At 37.9% G+C, this 20,729-nt stretch overlaps 1 protein-coding gene across 1 annotated transcript; it reads right to left on the reverse strand.

Annotated features, from left to right (window-relative positions):
- Positions 1–1,033: 1,033 nt before the first annotated feature.
- Positions 1,034–20,526, reverse strand: crispld2 (cysteine-rich secretory protein LCCL domain containing 2). Its single transcript, XM_067448586.1, has 15 exons — positions 20,403–20,526; positions 17,837–18,180; positions 14,569–14,687; positions 12,469–12,601; positions 9,783–9,898; positions 9,352–9,452; positions 8,243–8,398; positions 8,014–8,074; positions 7,858–7,924; positions 7,636–7,766; positions 7,477–7,520; positions 6,699–6,771; positions 6,513–6,588; positions 4,853–4,983; positions 1,034–2,996 (listed from the first exon to the last, which is right to left on the reverse strand). The coding sequence occupies exons 2-15, from the start codon at positions 18,089–18,091 to the stop codon at positions 2,945–2,947; spliced, it is 1,515 nt and encodes a 504-aa protein (XP_067304687.1). The 5' UTR covers positions 18,092–18,180; positions 20,403–20,526; the 3' UTR covers positions 1,034–2,944.
- Positions 20,527–20,729: the final 203 nt, after the last annotated feature.

Consider the following 20,729-nt stretch of genomic DNA (forward strand, 5'->3'; position numbering starts at 1 on the left):
TATTATTTTTTTAAGTGTCTGAAAACATTACATGCATTTTGCACTTGTGCATATTGTCTACTCAGTAATAAGCACCTAAAAAGTGTCTCTTTTTAAGGTAGGCTAAGGGTATTCCTGATTATGTTTAGTTGCAGTTTATACATTTAGCATTGCTTTTGCCTTTTGTGTCTCCATCATCGCATGTCCTAAGTGAATTCACAGAGTTAGTCAACATATTTTGTTGATACTGGAATAACATTCCTGTCCAAAGATGTCATCCTAATAGGGTGACTATGTTTTAAATACCGAAAACTAGGACACTCAGCCCGGCAATGAAATACTCAAATGATACTCAAAGTTTACTCAAAGATTTTTTATTAATTTGAATACATTTAAAGTATCCCCCCTCTGTATGGATAGAAAAGTGTTATATTAGGGCTAGAGCAGGACTTGGAAAACAGGACATTTGGTCACCCTTAATCCTTACCCTACCCCTAAAACCAACCCTAATCATAACTTATCCCTAAAATAAGAGGGAAATGATAAACAAACATCACTGATGTACTGTAGAAGCACCTAACCCTAGTTGTAAGCCTATACTTGAAAAAAACTCTAAACTTGACCCTCAAATCTGATTGGTTGATTAGAATGTTGATAGGTCTAGGAACATGTTTTACTACCTGCACTGGGCCAGAGTTTGTCATAAAACATGCATCTTCATGTGCTTAGACGACCTGTTTTATAAACTGTTCAGTAAGAATGTGTTCTGACAAAGAACCTAGCTGCCATTCTCGCTGAGAACTGTTCATCTCAGATTTTAGACAGGCCTCGTTTTGTGTAGCTCTCTTCCAACAATGTACTTGCTTTCAGGTATTTGTATCAAGAAATGAACCTGTTGAGAATCCAACGATCCCCCTAACCGAAGTCTAATTCATTTATATGGAAATATCTGTTCTTTGTATACTAAAAAAAGAGCTAGTGAAGTGTCAGTGGTGTGTGAAGAGTTGACCAGTGCTTGTGTGGTCTAAGGGAGTTTTTGATATGGTTCTCAACACATCCTGTTTATTGGACAGTTTAAAAAGATTCCAGTGACCTAAATAAAATAAAAAATGTTCTGAAGCAAAAGACAGACACCATCTTAGTATCATAGATTTTATTATTTTCAAAAAACTATTATCTTCTGGCTTTATAAAGAAACATAGGACATACACTTTCATCCTTTTAAAATACTGACTTAAGCACAAATAATAAGTACAAATCTGAATATTTACACAAACCATTTTTAAAGACTGTACAAACATCATACTCAAATATATTGCTGCACTGAGGTAACCAATTCAAGAAAGTGAAAAAAGTAAAAAGCAGCAAAACGGAAGCCTTCAAAGGGATTATTCCACATACGAACATCTATATTTTGTCTAAATCCTGGATTAAGATAAGACATACACATACTGTAGACAGCAGTCTCTTTCCTTTCGGAGGCATTACATGCTTTCAGCGTAAGCACCTTTTAATTTTGTTGCAGTATAAAAGTGGTTTAAACAAATCGATGTTCAGCCGCCACTGTGCACTTGTGAAATAAAGTTAAACTTCTAATGAAATTGCGTTTGGTATTCATGTCAGGCTGTGGGTTGTATATAGCACTTAACCAGACCGGTTACACATTTGATTCTCAAGTGAGCACATATCATGTGTCTCATTCATAAATATTTGGTTCTGTTCCACGGAATTTGCAAATCTGAGCAGGGGTTGAAAGAGGCATAATAATAAATAACAAAAATTAAGGTGCCATAATGAAAGATGAGCCTAAACATGCATTCAGTGAAGCTGAATTCTCTTGGGACTGCACATTGCTTCAATGTTTTTGCACCTTTAGCATAATGACCGAGTAGTGTTGACTCTGGAAGGCTCACACACATTATTAAGGGAAGGTCTCTTTTGCTTGGAGGTCTGCCTCCTTTTCTTTCCCATTTCTCTGCATAGCATCTGTTTGCCCAGTCCAGGTCCAACGGATCCTCACTATACTGTATATACTAAGCTACTTTTGATAAAGAGTGCAGTGGTTGGGTTATGGAAGTAAACATCTCATTCATTTTCTTCACAGGGAAATTGATTTGGTTACACTTTATTTTAAGGTATCTGTGTTACAATGTAATTATCCATTTAAGTAGTGAGTAATAATAATTTACTACATGTACTTACTTTATGGTTAGGGTTAGGAATAGGGGTTATTTTATTATTAGCTGCATTTAATTATACACAATTTATAGTTATTACTACACTAACTATGTGTAACGGACACTTTAGAGAACAAATAAACGGACAAATAAAGTGTTACCATTGGTTTTAACAATAAGTCTTTGAGATAGACATATTATTAGCTTTTATATTTACATATTAGATGTAGTGATTCATCTTGGAAATGGGTTGTTTGGTTCATGACTGAGGATTTTTTTTTCCCTACGGATTGAATGTGAACAATAATTCTCGGAGCAAAACCGCAAAATAAAAAGTTACTTTTGCACTCTATTCCTGCTCTGGCTTCCAAAAAAACTGATTTGAAGTAAAGCAAAACAATTAAAAACGGACAACAAAAACTGTACAGATTAAATACAGTGTAATCAATATGCATTCTGTATGGAAATGAGAGATTTCCATACAGAACTAATAGAATATTATCCCCAAAAAATGTATTAAAAACAACAACGATTAAAACCAGCACCGCTGTTAAAAATACCTTTTCTACCGCACTGCATTTTGTTAAGTGTTGCATGTGTGGTCAAAATATTATTCACAATTGAATATAAAACATTTGGAAGCCCGTCGATTCAACTAGCAGTGAGTTTAAGAAGACTTTGGTCTTCTTTAAATGTCTCTTTCCTCTAAAAGTCAGAGAAAGATGGAAGGGTTTGCTTTCCACTTTTGTCTTTCAAGAGTAGACCTTTTGTGTCCCATCAGTGGAGTCTCACTCTCTAACTGTGAAGACACGGAACGAACCACCTTCTGTATTGGTTTTACTGCAAGACAGAAACAGGAAAAAACAAAACAATTAACAAACCTTAAAAAAAAAAAAAAAAAAAAAATTAATTAATTAAGAACAGGCCCTTGTGCAACACATTTTTTGTGCAACGCATGTTAATTTATATGAAATAAAAGTGTAGTTTATGCATAAATGAACTAGAAGGGGGGTTTTTTATCCCTGAAAAGTAGGTCTTAAAGAGATAGTTCACCCAAAAATGAAAATTCTGTCATCATTTACTTGCCCTCATATTGTTCTAAACCTGTACGAGTTTCTTTCTTCTGCTGAACATAAAGCAAGATATTTTGAATAAAACCAAACAGTTAATGGTCTCATTGACTTCCATAGTATTTTTTACCCAGATTCTTTTGTGTTCAGCAGAAGAAATACATTTATACAGGTATGGAACAACTCGAGGGCGAGCATTTGATGACTGAATTTCCCTTTTTGGTTGAACTATCCCTTTAAGTACATCTTTATCTGTAAATTCATAATTACCTCTGCTGTCTTTGAAATATGATAAATGTTGCAATTTAGTAAACTTAAAAATGTTTACTTTAAATGTAACGTCTAATATACATGATTAAAACTATGATTTAAAATGCATTTTCAAGTAAAGCCTTTATTTTGGCATTATTACAAAGTGCACTTTTTAAAAGTGTTTTAAGAAATATAATCATATTTAAGTACACTTAAGTGGCCTTTTATAAAAATGTACAGTTACACTTTATTTTAAGGTGTCTTTGTTACACTGTAATTGTAAATGTAAGTATTGAGTAATATTATTAACTATGTGTACTTACTATAGGATTAGGATTCAGGTTTGGTTTGGTTTAGGGTTAGTTTCATGTACTTATGCACAATTTATCGTTATTACTATAGTAATAACTATAGTAAATGTAGCATTGAAATGTAACAATGACACTAAAAACAAAACATTAACAAATATACTTTTAACATTTGGAGGACACTAAAAGTGCACATTCAGTGAAACTTCTTTTTCACAAGGAAGGACAGTCAGAATGGAAAAGATAGGGATTCAGCTTTGGGTCGGCCAGGTCTGATTATCTCCTTAGATGTTCAGTTTAAGAGTGTCAATGCCCTGTAATCAACTACAATGATTTGAGTACCCGCTAGATTTAGATTCGCTCTGGAAACCATGACATTAACACTTGCTCAGTGCTCGTCTCGTGCTGTGGCTCCATTCAGGTTTCTTCCAGCAGCCATTATTGATTACTGTTCTTGGCCTGACCTTGACCTTTTCATTTATTCATAAATGGATTGGCCTTCAGGTGCTGGTGTAATGAACATTTTGCTTCATTGGCATCAGATGTGCTGTAATTATCCTTGACCGGAACCACTGAGTCAGACACCAACAACTTTTCCCTCCAATGGTAATATGGAGAGCACGCAAATACTTCCCTGTTAATAAAGTTCTCACGACTGGCTGCCCCCAATTTCCCCTAGATTGCATCATATGAATAGTGTGCGGCGAGGAGAAAATCTATCCAAGCTGTCAGTAAATGGCTTTACTATGCTCTGTCTATAGGCTGGTCAAGGCCGGCAACCGGTGAGGATCGATTCCTTCAATGATGGTGTTTGATTCAGGTGTTAGATTTCATTACACTGGAGCCGATTCTGTCGATTTAAACACTTTGCGTGCAGCAATGGAGAATAAGCAAAGGGCCCCTGTGTGGTCCAACCTCGAGGAGAAACCACACCATTACTCTTTAACCACTAACGTGCCACAGGCAGATTTGGCTCATCATGGCTTTTGACCGCTGAATTGAGTTACTGAGAGAAAGCAATGGGAAGAAACGAGAGCTGAGGTGAAGCAAGATACTGGACGTGTACCTCTCGGACTGGATGCCATTCTTCATGGTCCCAGTGTAACTTTTCCTCTTATCCAGAGCCAGGAGGTCCACATATCCCCCGCTGGCTTTGATCACTCCAGCGTGGATAGCTGCTCGGCAAATACTGGAGCCCTGGACATGAAGAGACAAAAGAGTATTCTTTTAGTCTGCATGCTTCCCTGTGCCATTCTCTCATAGAGAGGCTTCATAAGTAGTTCCGTTGATTGATATCATGCTTCCTCAAAGCACACACTTGCACATGTTTTTCAACTTGCTTCTGAAAGACGACCAATGTGTGTTCTAAAGTCAGCTTAGATATCAGGATTTTACATCGAATCATCTGAAGCCTGTGCCCATCATACACTACGAAACTTCTGTGAAGTCTGTCGACACAAACTCTTCAATCTTCAGATTGCTCTGACTTTTGGCAGCTGGTGTCAATACCTCTGTAAATCAAAGCAAAAAACTGGACCAGAGTTGTAAGTACGAGCAGCAGTAATAGTGATGCTTGCCATGCATAGCACTATGCAACTTTGTTTTCTCCTCTCAATTCCACAGTCCTCGAGATATAAACAGTCTAAAGGAGCCTAGACAAATGACATCACTTCTGTGTCTACAGTACGCACAAGAGCGAGGCCAGAGCTCAAGAGCTCCAGAAAAGGCAAGTTAGCCAGATGCCTGGCAGCTTAAGTGTGTGCATGATCTCTCTGGAACTTCATGTACCTACGGTCTTTATTCTTTTAACCTGGAACAAAGGTTCAGCTCTGTCTACCAAACAATTCAGTATAAACTTAGAGGTTGCTTGCAGGCCTTCACTGTCTAAAGTAAAGAATGTGCACAGCTCATCGCACACGTCTGGGTGGCATTATCTTATAATACTCATCCAATTGCTCACGCATTATAAGTGCACTTTCAATCAAAGGCTACCTTTAAACATTACCAAGTCCAAACCACTGTATGATGAGGGTTAATTAGTGCTTGCTGGAGAGCGTGCTCTGATCTGAGGCCAGCTCTACAAACGCTCAGCTTTTACAGAGGAATGTGGTCGAAACAAGCCAAAAAGGCCAAAAGGCAACAAGTTCATTTGAGTTCACACACCACTAAACAGCCAGGCCATTCCACACTAGGTCTCTTCTCCGGTGAGATTATTATCTGCAAGTAAAGTTTATGTTTTATTTTTTTAATTAACTTTTAATATTTGAAGTTCACTACAAGTGCACATTCAAAACAATTAAGCAAATGTTTCACATTGGCTGGCAAACAAATTTGTGCCATAATGTTGATTAATTAGTTAATAAAGAACCTAAAGGATGAACTTACAGTGTCTAAGCTTTTCCCTAAACAGTTAAGCGGTCCATAAGGCCAAGACCTGACCTCAGGCATGCATGAGTCAGTGTAAGAGAGCTGCTCTCCAGCTCCACTCACACAGCTGCTGCTCTGTGGTCAGTCTACACTCTGGGAGAAAAATTAGTGGCGACAATGGAGCCCACGTCCACCAACAACTCCCTTAAGACTCACACAGACAATTCCCGCGGTCCACCCTCGCCGCAAGAGTGGCACGCTCACTTTAGCACACATAAGTGCTTGACTAGGAACGCCTGTTCTCCCTCATTTCCCATCTCTCAGCCCTGTAATGCTCACGGACAGAAGCAGGTACTCACATCAGCGTAGATGTTGCTGCCGACCACTGGAGCCCAATATGAAGGTTCGTTTATGCAGTTAGCTGGGCAGACCACTCTGATGGGATAGAGGTGAAACTGGTAAGGTGCATTAGAAAGTACTTCCAGATGACCAATAATAATAGAGTGTAATCTATAAGGTGAGCATTACAATACTTTAAACCGTACCTTGGACAATGAGAGGTGGACGTCTTGAAGGGACAAATCTCTGCCACTGTCGTGTAACAGTCTATTGTTTGCTCTAAAAGGGAAAAAATACATTATTGGTCACCCAGAACTTGTGTCAAAGATATTATTAGTATTAAAATAATATTATGATTAAAATAATTTTAATATACGGATTGTTGTAAATATAATAACTACATTCATATAATATAATAATAATATTAATAACGAATTATAACTAATAATAGTCTGTCAGTGTGGTTTTAAGACAGTTCAGTGTTGATTCAATTCCAATTATTAAAAAAGTTAGTTTCATCTATAAAGCAGTTTTGTTGAAATGATCCAGCTCTCATACAAGGGTGTCAGTACAGTCAGATCAATAATATGAGTACTTATTGCGGACATGAATATAAAACTTAAGTGTGAACCTGTCTTACACCCTTTTCTGTTAATTGCAATATATTAATGTTTAAATCTATATTAAATGCAATTAGTGGTACATGTTTATAAGGAATTTCATAATTACTGCTATTGTCTTTGAAATAGAGTTTACTGCTGTATTTATGGTAATCTAAACTATACTTTAATGTAATTTCAATTGAAACTCGTCATGTGTTTAAATATAATTGCAGTTACACATTTGTAGTGATGCAATTTAGTATGTTTAAAATATAATAACTTGAAATGCAATATCCAATAACAGACAACTTCTGATTTCATTCTGAAACAATTTATCAATGAGAATATTTGCATTTACATGAGAACTATTAAAAATACTCACCCTCCACTTTTGACACCATAAATGCATTGCCAGGTTTGTATTTACTACAAAAAATAATCACAGAACACAGATTAGATTGATATAACTAATATCAATGTAGATAGTTAATTGTGGGCAAACTTAAATGAAATGACTATACCATCATAACATTCAAACTACCTGAATGACTCTACACCATTCTTGGTTGCCTTTACAAAAAACGGGAAGCTGTCTTTTCTTGTGATGTCAACAAGGCCTCCATTGTTGTCAATTATTCCATGGTGGATAGCAGCACGGCAAATACTTGATTGCTGCAATGACATGAGCAAATAAATGGAATGAATCTAAGTCTAACATCATCTAATTAAACAGAACCATGAGAAATCTAAAAGTGGCACTTACAACATCATAGTACAGCGTTCCCCACACCTTCCCCTTCTTATTTACGCAGTTGGCTGGGCAGTTGTACCTATGAAAGAAGAAAAGATCACCAGTAAATTTTCAGAACTTATCATCTATTAAAATCGTCAAAGAAACATCTACTGCATTCAGACTGACCTATTGCAGGTTGCTCCTTTACACTTGTCCCTCATTTTTGTTTCACACTTAATATTTTGAGCTGAAAGGCAAAAGAAAGACATTAACATGAATAGATAAATGTACGTTATTACTAATATTATTTGGAAAGTTTTCAAATATTATGAATGCTAATAAATGATCAATTATTATTAATAATAATTCAGTTGTTTTTTTGTTTTGTTTTTCAAGTAATATTATTCACACTAACCTAGATAGGAAGTTCTTGTAGTCCTGGGTGAGGAAGGTCTGGCATTTGTAGTTTTTTTAGGAGAGAAAGGCTTTGTTGGGATAGCTTGAGGCTGTACAGGCTCTTGGGGCTTCTCCACTTCATTCATATCTGGAGACTCATGACGTTCAGCATCTCCTAAAAACAAAAAAACTCAGAAATTAGACTTTAACCTTGAAGAAATGTTTTATAGCCAGTCACGGCTTGTCTGTAAGGGCAGGTGGGGCAGAAAATGGGGCAAAAATGTATCCAAAACTTAGGCCCTGTTTACATCTGGTAATAAGATGCGCTTTTGGTCAACCGGATTAAAAGTGGATGATGCCACAAAAGCCAAAAAAAGCCTACTCTCAGTCTACTGACCTAATGTGTAAACATTATGGGAAGCGTACTAGCCAGACGGGATTTAAACGACGTCAGTTTGGTTTGAAGATGAAACGTACCAAACAATGTTCTCTCATCATTCCTGATTTCTAAGATACAATTGCAGTGTTTGCTGTGGTCTTACGGCTATCAGAGCAAAAACGATAGCTGCTGCTCTCTGTGTTTTCACATTGTCTCCGGTCGCGTTCATATGTAAATGGTGTGAGCTTATTTCATCCGTTACATGGAAAGATCTGAAAAAGACCATACATTTACCCGCCCATAGAACCTCCCCTCAAAGAAATCAAGACAGAAGTGGTTGAAAGTGGACAAAAGAGACATATTGCATATACCATATTAAGCCGTAACATGAGCAGGATATATTAAAATTAAACGTATAACAGGCATGTATTACGATACTAAGCGGGCAAAGTGTGCCTGAGTTCTCCCCAGCTCTACAGCACCCCACACATTTCCAATGTAAATCTGTGGTGAAAAATAGAACTGCAGCACTGCAGGGGAGTAACGTATCAAATAATGAAAAAGCATAATATGCTCATGTGACTATATAGTCCTGTTGTGTTGTTTCATTTTTGAGGCTGAATAACGCAACTTTTGCCAAAAGTGTTCTGCGTGTGTTCAGTGATTACAATTCAAGCTTACAAAACGTTAATCATAAACTGGCATTAACAACCAGAATCTGCCCTACCAAAATGTACGGTCACCCTCACCTTTGTAACAGAGATTGTCTCTGCAGCCTCCTCCGTAGCTTGGTGGACACTGGGAGCAGGAACGGCCATGTTGGTACGGGGCTTCCCCAATCCAGTTACCCCTATAAGAGGTTCAGGTTCAGCATGAGTTTGGAAATTACTGCACACTCTCACGGATCTCAGAACTGATTTGGGAAAACAGTCCCCAGCTGCCAAATTAAATTATTAGCTTGGAAAAGAATAGCATAATCTCTCAGTGTTTTCCTTTCCTAAAATCCTTCATTTACTTTTCCATTTTCCTAAGGATAAATCTTTGTTTATAGCCTCTGTTTTGAAGGATGGAATCTTTGCTTTAAAAAAGCTCTATATAGGATAATCATCAGGAAGAGTAATTAGCCATCTGGTGTTAAGGGAATAAACGTCAGCAGAAACAGCACAGTTACTGGTCTTACTTTGGTGAGTAGTTGCAGACGAGATAGACAGCGTTCTCCCAGACATCTCCCCACACGTTCATACGTGGACACGTGTGTACAGCACATCCAACTCGATTGGTTGTGGCCCAGACCAGCTACAATCAAAGAAAAATACAATATTATTAGTGGTGTTTGCTCATACTCAGGGTTAGGATTTTTTTCATAAATAACCTTGACATGTAACTTTAAGGAGTGATGACCTCAAATAATCTGGCTTGTTAAAGAGAAGTGCAATAAGTCTTTTGCAGTAAGCGATCTTGTAATTGCAATTTTCACCAGCATAATGATCGAATGGGAAAAAAAATCCCATAGACATAGATTAAAAATGGACTCAAGCCAAGAACTCTTTTGAGCTCAACCATAGTACTTAAAAATACCAGCATGTAATTACATCTGTAATTAATTTTTGTAGTAATTGCATGGTTAAGCCTACCCTTACCCATTTAACCCACCAAACTAGTTCCTAACCGTAATACCAGAAAATGTGGTTTGCAATACAACAAGAACACAATAAGTTACATTTGTACCAAAAAATTACCGGTATTATTACTACTATTGTAATTACATGCTTTTTATTTGACATCTTATAAAAAGTGGGACCAAAAACGTAGATCTCTTTGCTGTTGTTGGTGTTTAAAGCATAAAAAAGACCATATCAGCTCCCCCTGGACCGGAGGAGGAAGTGTTCCCCAGCAGGAAGTGGTCGGCGTTCGGGGGCAGCAGCAGTAGATTGATGGGACCAAAGGGGCCGTGAATAGAGACTGCCCTCTTTCATTCTGCCCTGAAGGGCGGAAGGAGAAGCACCTCAAGTGTGACCGGGCCAGTTTCCTGAAAAACGTGTGTGATCCATCCCTTCATCCACTCTTATCCACACAAACAAAATAATGCCTGCGTGCAGCCCATTGAGTTGTGGTCAAGGCACTCGCTGATTCGTTTAAACACAATAGGGTTCAACGGGTGCAGCCCTGCAGCGCGAGCCAAACCATTTGGCTGTGAAATTAAAGGAAAGTGCTTAGTCAGGCCTCTTTTTTTCTACATACATACAGTTAAACCATAGTGGGGTTTGCATCCAGCCCCATAGAGCATAAGCTGAGGGAACACGTCTCAATACTCCCTTGGGAATGCACTTCCTGCACGGAGGCAAAAAAGTTGCCACAGGCGGTGTCAGCCATGGGAAAATGATACAGCAAACTAATCAGTCTCAAAAAACACAAACTCAGGTTTATCCCTGATGGATTGTTTGGCACAGAGAAGATTGCGGGGCCCTTGCAAGAATTGCTGCATGGATTTGGCGCAGATCCCCGACGACTCTGCATCTTCAAAAGAATTCGGGTCAAACAGGAAAATGATTCAGGAGTAAAGGAACTCTTTCCAGATGCTTGTGACCTGCTTTTGGAGGGGAGAATGTGGGACAAACTCATCCCAGTGAAAAAGTAAAGTCTGAGAGGACATTAGACCAATCTCAGGACTTTGGTTTGCCTATCTTTCCTACTTTGTGCATTGCATCTGTTTTGATCTGGCATGTTCAATATGTTTGGGCAGTATCAACATACTTTTCCAAATACCATCTTTTTTTTTTATTGGGAAAAGGATCTGTTAGTGTAAAATGAAACAGAATGAGGGCTGCAGCAAACCACTGGTTACTTAGAATTACCTATGGTGGATCCAAATAGTATTTGGACACTAAAAGGGATAATTCACCTAAAAATAAAAAAATATGTCAACTCAACTCATGGCGTCCAAACGCAGACTTTCATGCATCTTCGAAATGCAAACGGAAATATTTTTAATGAAACCTGAGAGATTTGTGTCCCTCTATTGACAATCCAAAATTTGACAATAAGAAAAAAGTAATATATTTTAATAAAAGTAATCTATATGAATCAAGCGTTTTAATAAAAAATTATTTGTCACAGGAACTCTACAAACTCCAACCCCCCAAAAACCTTCAACATTTCCTGAACGTTGAAAAAGTACTACCTCACGAGCAGGAATTTTTTGAGGGGGAAATGTTTTCTCTGAACTTCATTTAGACCCTGGTCCCTGCAGTCAAAAACCACATCGAGTACCACCCCAAAGACCCTAGTTCCTGGGGAAAGTACCTGTGGTAAAACACGCCTCAGGTTTTCTGAAGAAATGACATCACTTTATATGATGAACAGATTTAATTTACATACAAGAACTGATCAACGAATATACACAGAGAAGCCGAATCTCATACATTACATGCTTGGTGCACGAGAACAAACCTCAATGCACTGCCAATGGATGGACAAAAATCAGAGTCAATTCATTAAAGCATTTTAATTTTTTGGTGGAACTATCCTTTTAAGCCTAATTTACAATATATATTTTTTTGGTGAAGCTTAGGTGTCCAAATACTTTTTGGGGCCATTATTACACGTGTGTTAAAAGACACTGTTCTGTGGGAGATTAATGAACACCAGTGGTCAAGGCTGCAGTCTATATGCTGTTTTTAAAGGCACTTCTATTTTAATGCAGGTCACACATGCTACTTATTAAACACAGCTGGTGAGGACAAAACCCAAACTGGCATGTGCACACCTTCGCACGCAAGTTTTCAAATCATAAACATGGTCATGTTGTTTAGTCCCACTGGGATAATTGTTTGCAAACTGTTAGGTAACTGATATTTCTCACTCACTTGTGTGTAGTGGGTGCACATGGGTCCAGAGCAGCGCTCAGGGCACCAGGGGTTGCACTCATGCGGGTAAGGGTAGGTGTAGTCCTTCACCTCATCATACCAGGCCTGCACATGGTACGCAGGAGAGCGATACCTATAAGGAAAAAGACACAATTATTTAATATGATTATGAGTATATACTCTTTACACAAAGGCAAGTCATGGCCTTAATGGTTAGAAAGTCAAACTGGTAACCAGAAGTTTGTGGGTTTGAGGTGTGTTTACTGCTCTGGGTGTGTATGTTTGCCATGTGTGTGTTTTCACTACTCACTGCTCCTGATGTGTGCACACTAACTTGGATGGTTTAAATGCAGAGGACAAATTGTGAGTACGGGTTGCCATACTTGGCCTTCACGTCATGTCACAAAGCAACTGTAAAGCACATTCACACTAAATGTTTTATAGCATGATTGACATGACATTTACATTAAGGTTTCCTATAACAATGCATTTCCAAGTTCAAGACTAATGGATAAGGATTAAAAAATATAATATAATATATTATATTTTATAATATATTATATTATTATGAATAATAATAATAATAATAATACATTTTATTTGTACCAGTGCTCTTCCTACCTGTATAACAACTTAACAAGTAGGAAATATACATAAATTGTTAACAGTTTGCACTGCATAAGTTATGAATTATATATAGATTAATCCTTATTAAAGGTACTGAAGTTATTTACTCAAGAGCAGAGCATATTTAGTGAGCAATTAATACTTTTGGTCTCTACATTGTCATTATAAGTGATTACTGTCACTTTAAAAGATCTTCCACTGTCGCATATGTTGAAGTCGCAGTTACAAAACTTACAAAACGTGTGACTTTCCCCCACCTGCTCCTCTTCAGAAAATGAAATTCGCTGTCCCATTGATCAGGGTATTTACACGAGGGTTTGGGTTTATTGGCAGGAGTGCCTTACGTCTGTTTTGTTTTTTCCCCGCGTTGTCACTCGTCATCTGACCTCACACACTATCCTCGTGACAACGGCCACCTGTAGGCTACTGCAGATGGCAGTTATCGAGAGGCTAGTTACCGAGCCCACATTGGAAATGTGTTTGTTTTTTTTGCTCCGGTATTATTATTTTTTAATAACGCAGGTTAAAATACGGGAGATTTATGGGAAAATACGAATACGGGAGGATGGCAGGAAAGAAGGGTAAAATACGGGACTTTCCAGGCTAAAGCGGGATACTTGACAGGTATGGGCAAATTACTGGCTAATTCGTACGACATCTCATTCAAATATTTTTGTATGATCTGCTGATGTTTATGTTTACGGGTGAGGTTAGGGGTACATTTCCGTACTATTCACATTGTATGAATTCATACAAAATCATTACCACTTAAAAAAGGATGGTGTATGTTTTTTAAAGAGATTGGTTAGCTTGACTTTTTACCTTTGGATAAATACATAAAAGAGAATTTTAAAGCTACACTGTGTGATATTTCCCCCCATCTAGTGGTGAAAAGGTATATGACCATCCAGTGAATAATAGTTTCTGTTCCTCTCAATTCCGATTTCGTTTTAATTCCAAAGGTGGCCAATTTAGTCCAAGATGGCTTCCAGTTCTACCTCGTTCATGACTGCCATCGAGTGTTAAAACGAGAAAGGCGAAGCTTGAATTTACGAGTATGTCCCTCTCTGGCTAATGTACTTTCAAGATGAAGAGGCAACATGGCGACCGGCATTTGAACCCCTCACCCGTATGTATTTTCAATGGCATATTATAAACTTACGAGAATACTTTATTACTTGAAAGTAGTAAATATACATTAATGAGCACATATATTTTTGAAAGAACTAAGTGTTTTTAGCTAAGAATAAACTTAAAAAAAGTTACACAGTATAGCTTTAAATAAGACAAAATTTGAACAAATGTCAAAAATACAACAGAAAATGTCCCAATTTGAATTAATAACTTCAATCCCCTACTTTTTAATGCTTAAAATCACAATTTTAAAATGCTAATACCCATGTTTTCCATTTCTGTGGCCATTATCACCTTGCACGACTGATATGGTCTTTGTAAATGAGTGTGTACTCATACCTTCCCCAGTGCACTGCCAGGTTCTGTCCGATGGACATCAGAAGGTCTTGAGGTCCATGTTCCCACTGGCATTGTTCCGCCCAATATGTTGCCGACTTCTCCAGTTCATCATCCCAAACCTGGTCATACACACACAAGCTTAATCAAACTCCCAGCAGACATACCATATTCATAATTCTCATTTATTTGCACTGAGACTTAAACAAAATACTGAACATGCTGAGTTTTATTCCCAGATAATTCCCTTTGCCTTCCGCTCACTCTTCATCTTCGCTATAGGACTGGGAATCAGGCCCAATACAACTGAAATATTGGCTACATGCACACACTTCAGAGTTTGGCTCACATCCATTGTAAATCCCCAGCAATCAGGGTTAAATTAGACAAATTTCCCCATCTTATTTCTCCACCTGTAGGGAGAGAGGACTCACTTTGCTCTACAGAACAGGGTTCTTCACCTCTGAGGAACTCTCAGTAAATTTCCAACTGCATTATGGGGACAAACAGTCACACATTCTGTAACCTCCGTTCTAAACTTGCTGTTTTGGGACTAAGCCACGTTTCTGAAACCCTTACTTGTTCGCTGTGGCCTGGCAGCAGTTCTGAAACCCCTGCTTGTGGTAGACTCCTGTCTTTCTCAAAGGCATCAACCCAACTACATTAACCATAAGGCTTTGCTCTGTATCTTTCCTTTAAAAACTCACTATATCAACATTACATTCACTTTCAATGTACCATACTCAAAGGTACACAGGGATTGGAAATTAAGTTTGAAGACCAAGCTCTCAATAGGTCCCCAGGACACCTATGTTTAAAGTTTCATGTGAAAAAGTTTGTTAAAACTCAATTTCCCACAATGCACTGCAATGGCATACAATTAATGCTGCCTTCTTGTGCTATCATAAATAATCGTAAATACAAGTTTCCTAGTTAAATAATTAGACACACCCTCTGAAGTCGTATTTATCACTAGGAAGCTCTGGGATAGTTTTGACACCCAGGTTCCCAAGTTGGGTGAGCCCATAGACAGTAAAAGAGATGGACAGAGCGATCCCATTGACTTCAATGGTGGAAAATGAGGTCAATCAGAGGCACTCACTTCCTGATGGCTGAGCGTACTGCGCAGGCTCAGACTGAGCTTGACGACGTAGATGTGATGTGAGCAACCTGTCTGACAGCTGCAAGTCTTCTAGTAGTTGTGGAAAGTAAAATCTGAATTACGTTGTTTAAATGTTTTGTCCCGTTGCCTTTGGCTCACAATGGGCTTCTCCCCATTCTTCTCCCTTGACTTTATCGGACTTTATGTCTCCACGTCCCCTCGACTGTCTTATAGACAGTAAAAGATTGCCTGCGAGCGTCTCCTCAGGTCTATACGGTAATTTCTCAACTGTGCGACAGAGTCACGTTGGTTATGACGCAATCGTTAGCCTATTTTTACAAAAACAGCTTCTACGGGGCGATAGTGTAAGATACAAGGTATGGAGCCTTTTATGCATTGTCGTGTTTCTTTAGAAATAAACAATGGACAAATGGAGTCTTTAAACGCCTCAGATGTAAAGTTATTCACTGTCAAAGTGACTCAAAAATGAATGGGAGTCAAAGGGATGCTAACAGCAGGTGATGGCTTGGTTAGCAATGGCCGCCCCTATGGGTGGAACGCTTTCCGAGTGCTAGATTACCCCCTTGGGTGAGCCATAAACTTTAAACATGACGGAGGGAAGAACGATTACTGCTGTGACTCCTATTTTGTATTCGTTTTTTCCACAACAGCTGCATCGCATTGTCTTTTTGTTAAAGTAGTGCATATTTACATATATGATAATGAGCATGAGTAAATGATAATAGCAAAAGAAAGCACCTAAATAAATTGAACGTGCACTTGTAACATACTTTGAATCTTAAAAGTGTATTTTTAAAAATAAAATAATATTAGTATAAAAAGGCCTACTTAAGTGTACTTAGAGTACATTTTCATGACTATGTTTCTTAACACACTTATTTTGATGTGTTGACTAAGATACTAAAGCACGTAAAATACTTGATTGTAATTTTAACTGTAGTGTGCTAATAAATATATTTAAAGTTAACATATTCTAAATATACTTAATTTTACCATCATTACAAATGTGTAATTACAAATATATTAAACACATCACATACATTTAAGTAAATGACATTCAAATATGATTTAGTTTAGCATAAATGTTTTCAGTTCATTTAGCAGTGCATTTCAAAGGCAATAGAAATAATTATGAAATTTCATATAATGTTGTACTTAAGTCCTGCTTAAGTGGGTCAAAAACACTTAAGTAAAACTAAATGCACAATAATACATTTACATTCATTTGCAGTAAAACAATACATGCAGTTTGCACTTAAGTATATTATTTCTGCAATAAGCAAAAGTATGCTTAAGAGTACTTATTTTTCATAACGTAATTCTTTTAACAAGTGCAATTGAAGTACCTGCCATTTTTTCACATAACTGAAGCCTCTTATCTGGTCCAGTAATGTCACTAATCTTTGGCTCTGTTTTCTACCCGTCATGACTCCTGTCTCAGCCGGCTAACTGAGTGGCTAAGCTGCACTGCAATTGTCTCCACCACAGTAAAAAAGCACCTCACCACGCTGGCTACTCGGCCTCCCATTGAGTTCATCTTTTCCAAGCAAGATTACACTTGTAAAATCAACGTGCTCTTCCCATGAAGCTTGTATTTGGCACCTAAGCAAACCTAAAGATATTTACTGCACCAGAGAAAAAGATGACTGATGCTAACACAAAATGCAATTAGTATAAATCTGGGTCATTAACACAGAGCCAAGTGTTGGATTGGTATAGCTCTCAACATGTGTGGTCGACATAAAAATGCCTTTGCTGCTGAGTTTGCTGTTTTGCTGGTCCCCAGTTTTCTGGACCAGCTACACCAAGTCAATTTTGTTTGAGAACAGCATGCTGGTCCACTAGCTACTATACCACCACTCACCAGCTTGGACCAACATGGAATTCATGCTGGTTTATGCTGGATTTTTTCAGCAGGGAGCAGATTACTAATAAGCAGAACAACCCTTGTGGAAAAAGAAGTGTGCTTATACTAAAGTGTACTTCACATTTTCACAAGGTAATACTACCTTAACGGATACTAGGTTTTTGGAAAAGAACCTTCTGTGTTTTCAGGTTAGGGTCTCTGTACAGACCCTTGATATTACAGTAAATCACAATAAAGTTGGATGTGAGTGTAAAATGACTTGAACTATGTTCCAATCTCACCATGTACTCCATGTTGGAGGCAGTGGGGTACACCTCTCCTCTTAGCTTGTTGTGCAGTTGCAGGATCTCCTCCCTGTCCGTCCACTTGATGGCTCTGCGAGTGCGTGAAGGTACGTCAGCATTTGTGCTGTTGGGCTCCAGCTCATCCTGGTAGCGTTGCAATAACTGCCTCAGCTCCAGGGAGTCAGGAAGGAAGAGGGAAGCAGACAAGCTGGCACCCAGGAATAGCAGGGCGATGGAAACGAGCCTGTTCATGGCAGCGGCAAGAGCAGCGTTGATGCTTTCAGGGTCGGACAGTAGACTGCCTTGTGTGAGCGTGTCTTCAGTGCTCTTTTCTGGAAAATCTGGAAGGAAATATGGTTTCCATGAGGATAAGTGTTGAGAAAGTTGTTGGAGAATTCAAAGGATAGTTAACACATGTCCAAAGTCAATGTCAAAAAGAGAAATAAGTGCTTCAAATGAGGAATTTGCTAAATGGTTTCATTAATCACTCTTATTGCATCCTGACTAAACATACACCACAAAGAGATGAATCAATAACAACAGAATCTGAGATTTGCTATTCTGGAACAACATAAGATTCATCCATCTATGTTGTGCAGTACTGCTGCTTTGTTTAAACTCTGCTTGTCCATTAGCATTTTTTTCTCAGTGCTGAATTTCTTTACTGTAATGCCTAATCATTTTAACTGTCACTATATTAAAGTAAAAAAATTGAAATACAATGTTATTTTTCACATTTAAATCAGCATAAATTGCTTTACTGCAATACCTTAAAAATAACTCTATCACTACATTACAGCAAAAATATTGAAATAAAATGTTTTCCATTCACATCAGCATAAATTAAATAGGTGATTATTTTACTGTAATGCCTAAAAAGTTAACAATATCACTATATTATAGTAGTAAAAATACAGAAATGCAATATTTTAACATTTAAATCAGCATACAATAAAAAGTGATTATATGTACTGTAATTTCAAAAAATGTAAACTGTATGACTAATATTACAGTAAAAAATATTAAAATACAATTTTTTATTTAAATCTGCAAACATTTTAAAAGTACAACAAATACTATTACCATAGTGTAAAACTACTATTTTTTTATTTATTTTTTCAAAAAACTTTTTTAAGTAATGTTTTCCCTTAATCGTCATGAAAAAAAGAAAATAATGTCAAAACACTTAACAGGTTCTAAAAAAAGTAAATCCCTTGTTTTTTTTTATTTTGATAGTGCAGTGAAATATGACAGACAGGAGTTTTTATAAACAGAATTTTCTCCCTGCAGAATATGAAATTTGCCATCTATCCTCACTCGAGTAGCACTCACGCGTGAGAAAATGAATTGGCCTACATTGAACCAAATTAAATGTATAGTTTGTGCTCTAATTTGAAGACTGTTTATTGTTTGTCATAGTCAGTTCACCCCAGCTAGGACATGTCAAGGCCTCGCCATTACAGTGAAAACGATCAAAGCCCCTCATAACAAAAACCCCATTGTAATCTTCATTACTACTCAAAAGATCAAACTACTAAGCCCGATCTCCTTCGATTAGATTTGTTAGTTTGATGGACCAGCAGGTCTGTTTGATCTCTGCATGTTCAGCATCCATCCATACGCTGAACTTTGTTTATCAAACTCATTAATATCCTGAGGTGACAGTGGGACAAAGGATAATTCATTAGCAGTAAGGAGAGAGCGGAATAGATCCACACTCAGCAGCTGTTTCACTCGCACATTTATCAAAGCAGATCCTTCTCTGTCCTAGACTGATTTTCTCTGAGAATGGATTTGTCCAGGATTGGACAGCGACTGGAGGGGGTGTGAGAATGGGAGGAAGAGCAAGTGAATTTGGGTTATTTAGTGAGGGAAGGAGATGGAAGAGAAAAGTGGCCACTTTCAGCCCACACATCTAAATGCAGATAATGAGCCAAACACATGAAACAACAAGCCCCAGAAACGTCATGCTTATCAGTATCTATAGAACGATCCAAATCCCTCTCATTGCTCCCTAATTTACTTCTCGCATCTCTCACTCTCTCTCTGCAGAGCCTTGACATCCAACACCAAGTCTGAGTAAACACAGGCACTGCTTCAGTTCCAGCTGCCTCTCTTTCTTTAGTTCACATTCAGTGCTGCTCATCCCTCTCCTGAATTTTTATACTAACATGACAGACAGAGCAGCCAGGAAAGTGCCAACCGGGCACCTGGTCCACGTAAGCACGAGCCAAAACATTGGCAGGTGGTCCATCTGCACTTTATAAGGCAAAATGCTTTTTGGTTTGTGCACATTGTGCTTTGCACAAATATTTAAGTTTAAAATGGCAAGAGATAGTTAGCATGACAGTCGAACCACATGCACATTTTCCACTAATCACCTGAGCTCTCAAATCTATATGCTGATATTAAACACAGTCTTCAAAAGGAGAAAAAAAACTTATCTCTTGATACTAAACTTTAATGGACTAAATGCATCAAAATGCAATTAATCAAAAAACACCTTAATAATTAAACTCCATTGGTAATCAACTATATAATACAAAGTCAAAACATAGTTTACCTAGAGTCTGAATCTTCTCCACAAGCTATTCCAGAAGTTGCTGCAGCTCAGTGTCTTGCGGCTGGAGTGTTTTTCTTGAAAGTCAAACAAGTGTGAGTAGTTGAGGCTGTTTGGCAGCTGTGGACTCGGACTGACTCTGTGGAAGAAGCTCAGCTCCTTTTATAGAGAAGGAGAGGAGGAGAGGAGGAGGGGGAGGCTGAAGAAGGCTGAGTTCTTGGCAAAACTCTGTCGCTCTGACGAACAATGTTGAGATGAAAACGTAAATCATCTCAAACCACGTCCAAAGACTCGGAGGATTACTCAACATCACACAACAGCAGGATGTTT

The sequence above is a fragment of the Pseudorasbora parva genome, chromosome 1 (genome assembly GCF_024679245.1).
Source record: "Pseudorasbora parva isolate DD20220531a chromosome 1, ASM2467924v1, whole genome shotgun sequence".
NCBI lineage: Eukaryota > Metazoa > Chordata > Actinopteri > Cypriniformes > Gobionidae > Pseudorasbora > Pseudorasbora parva.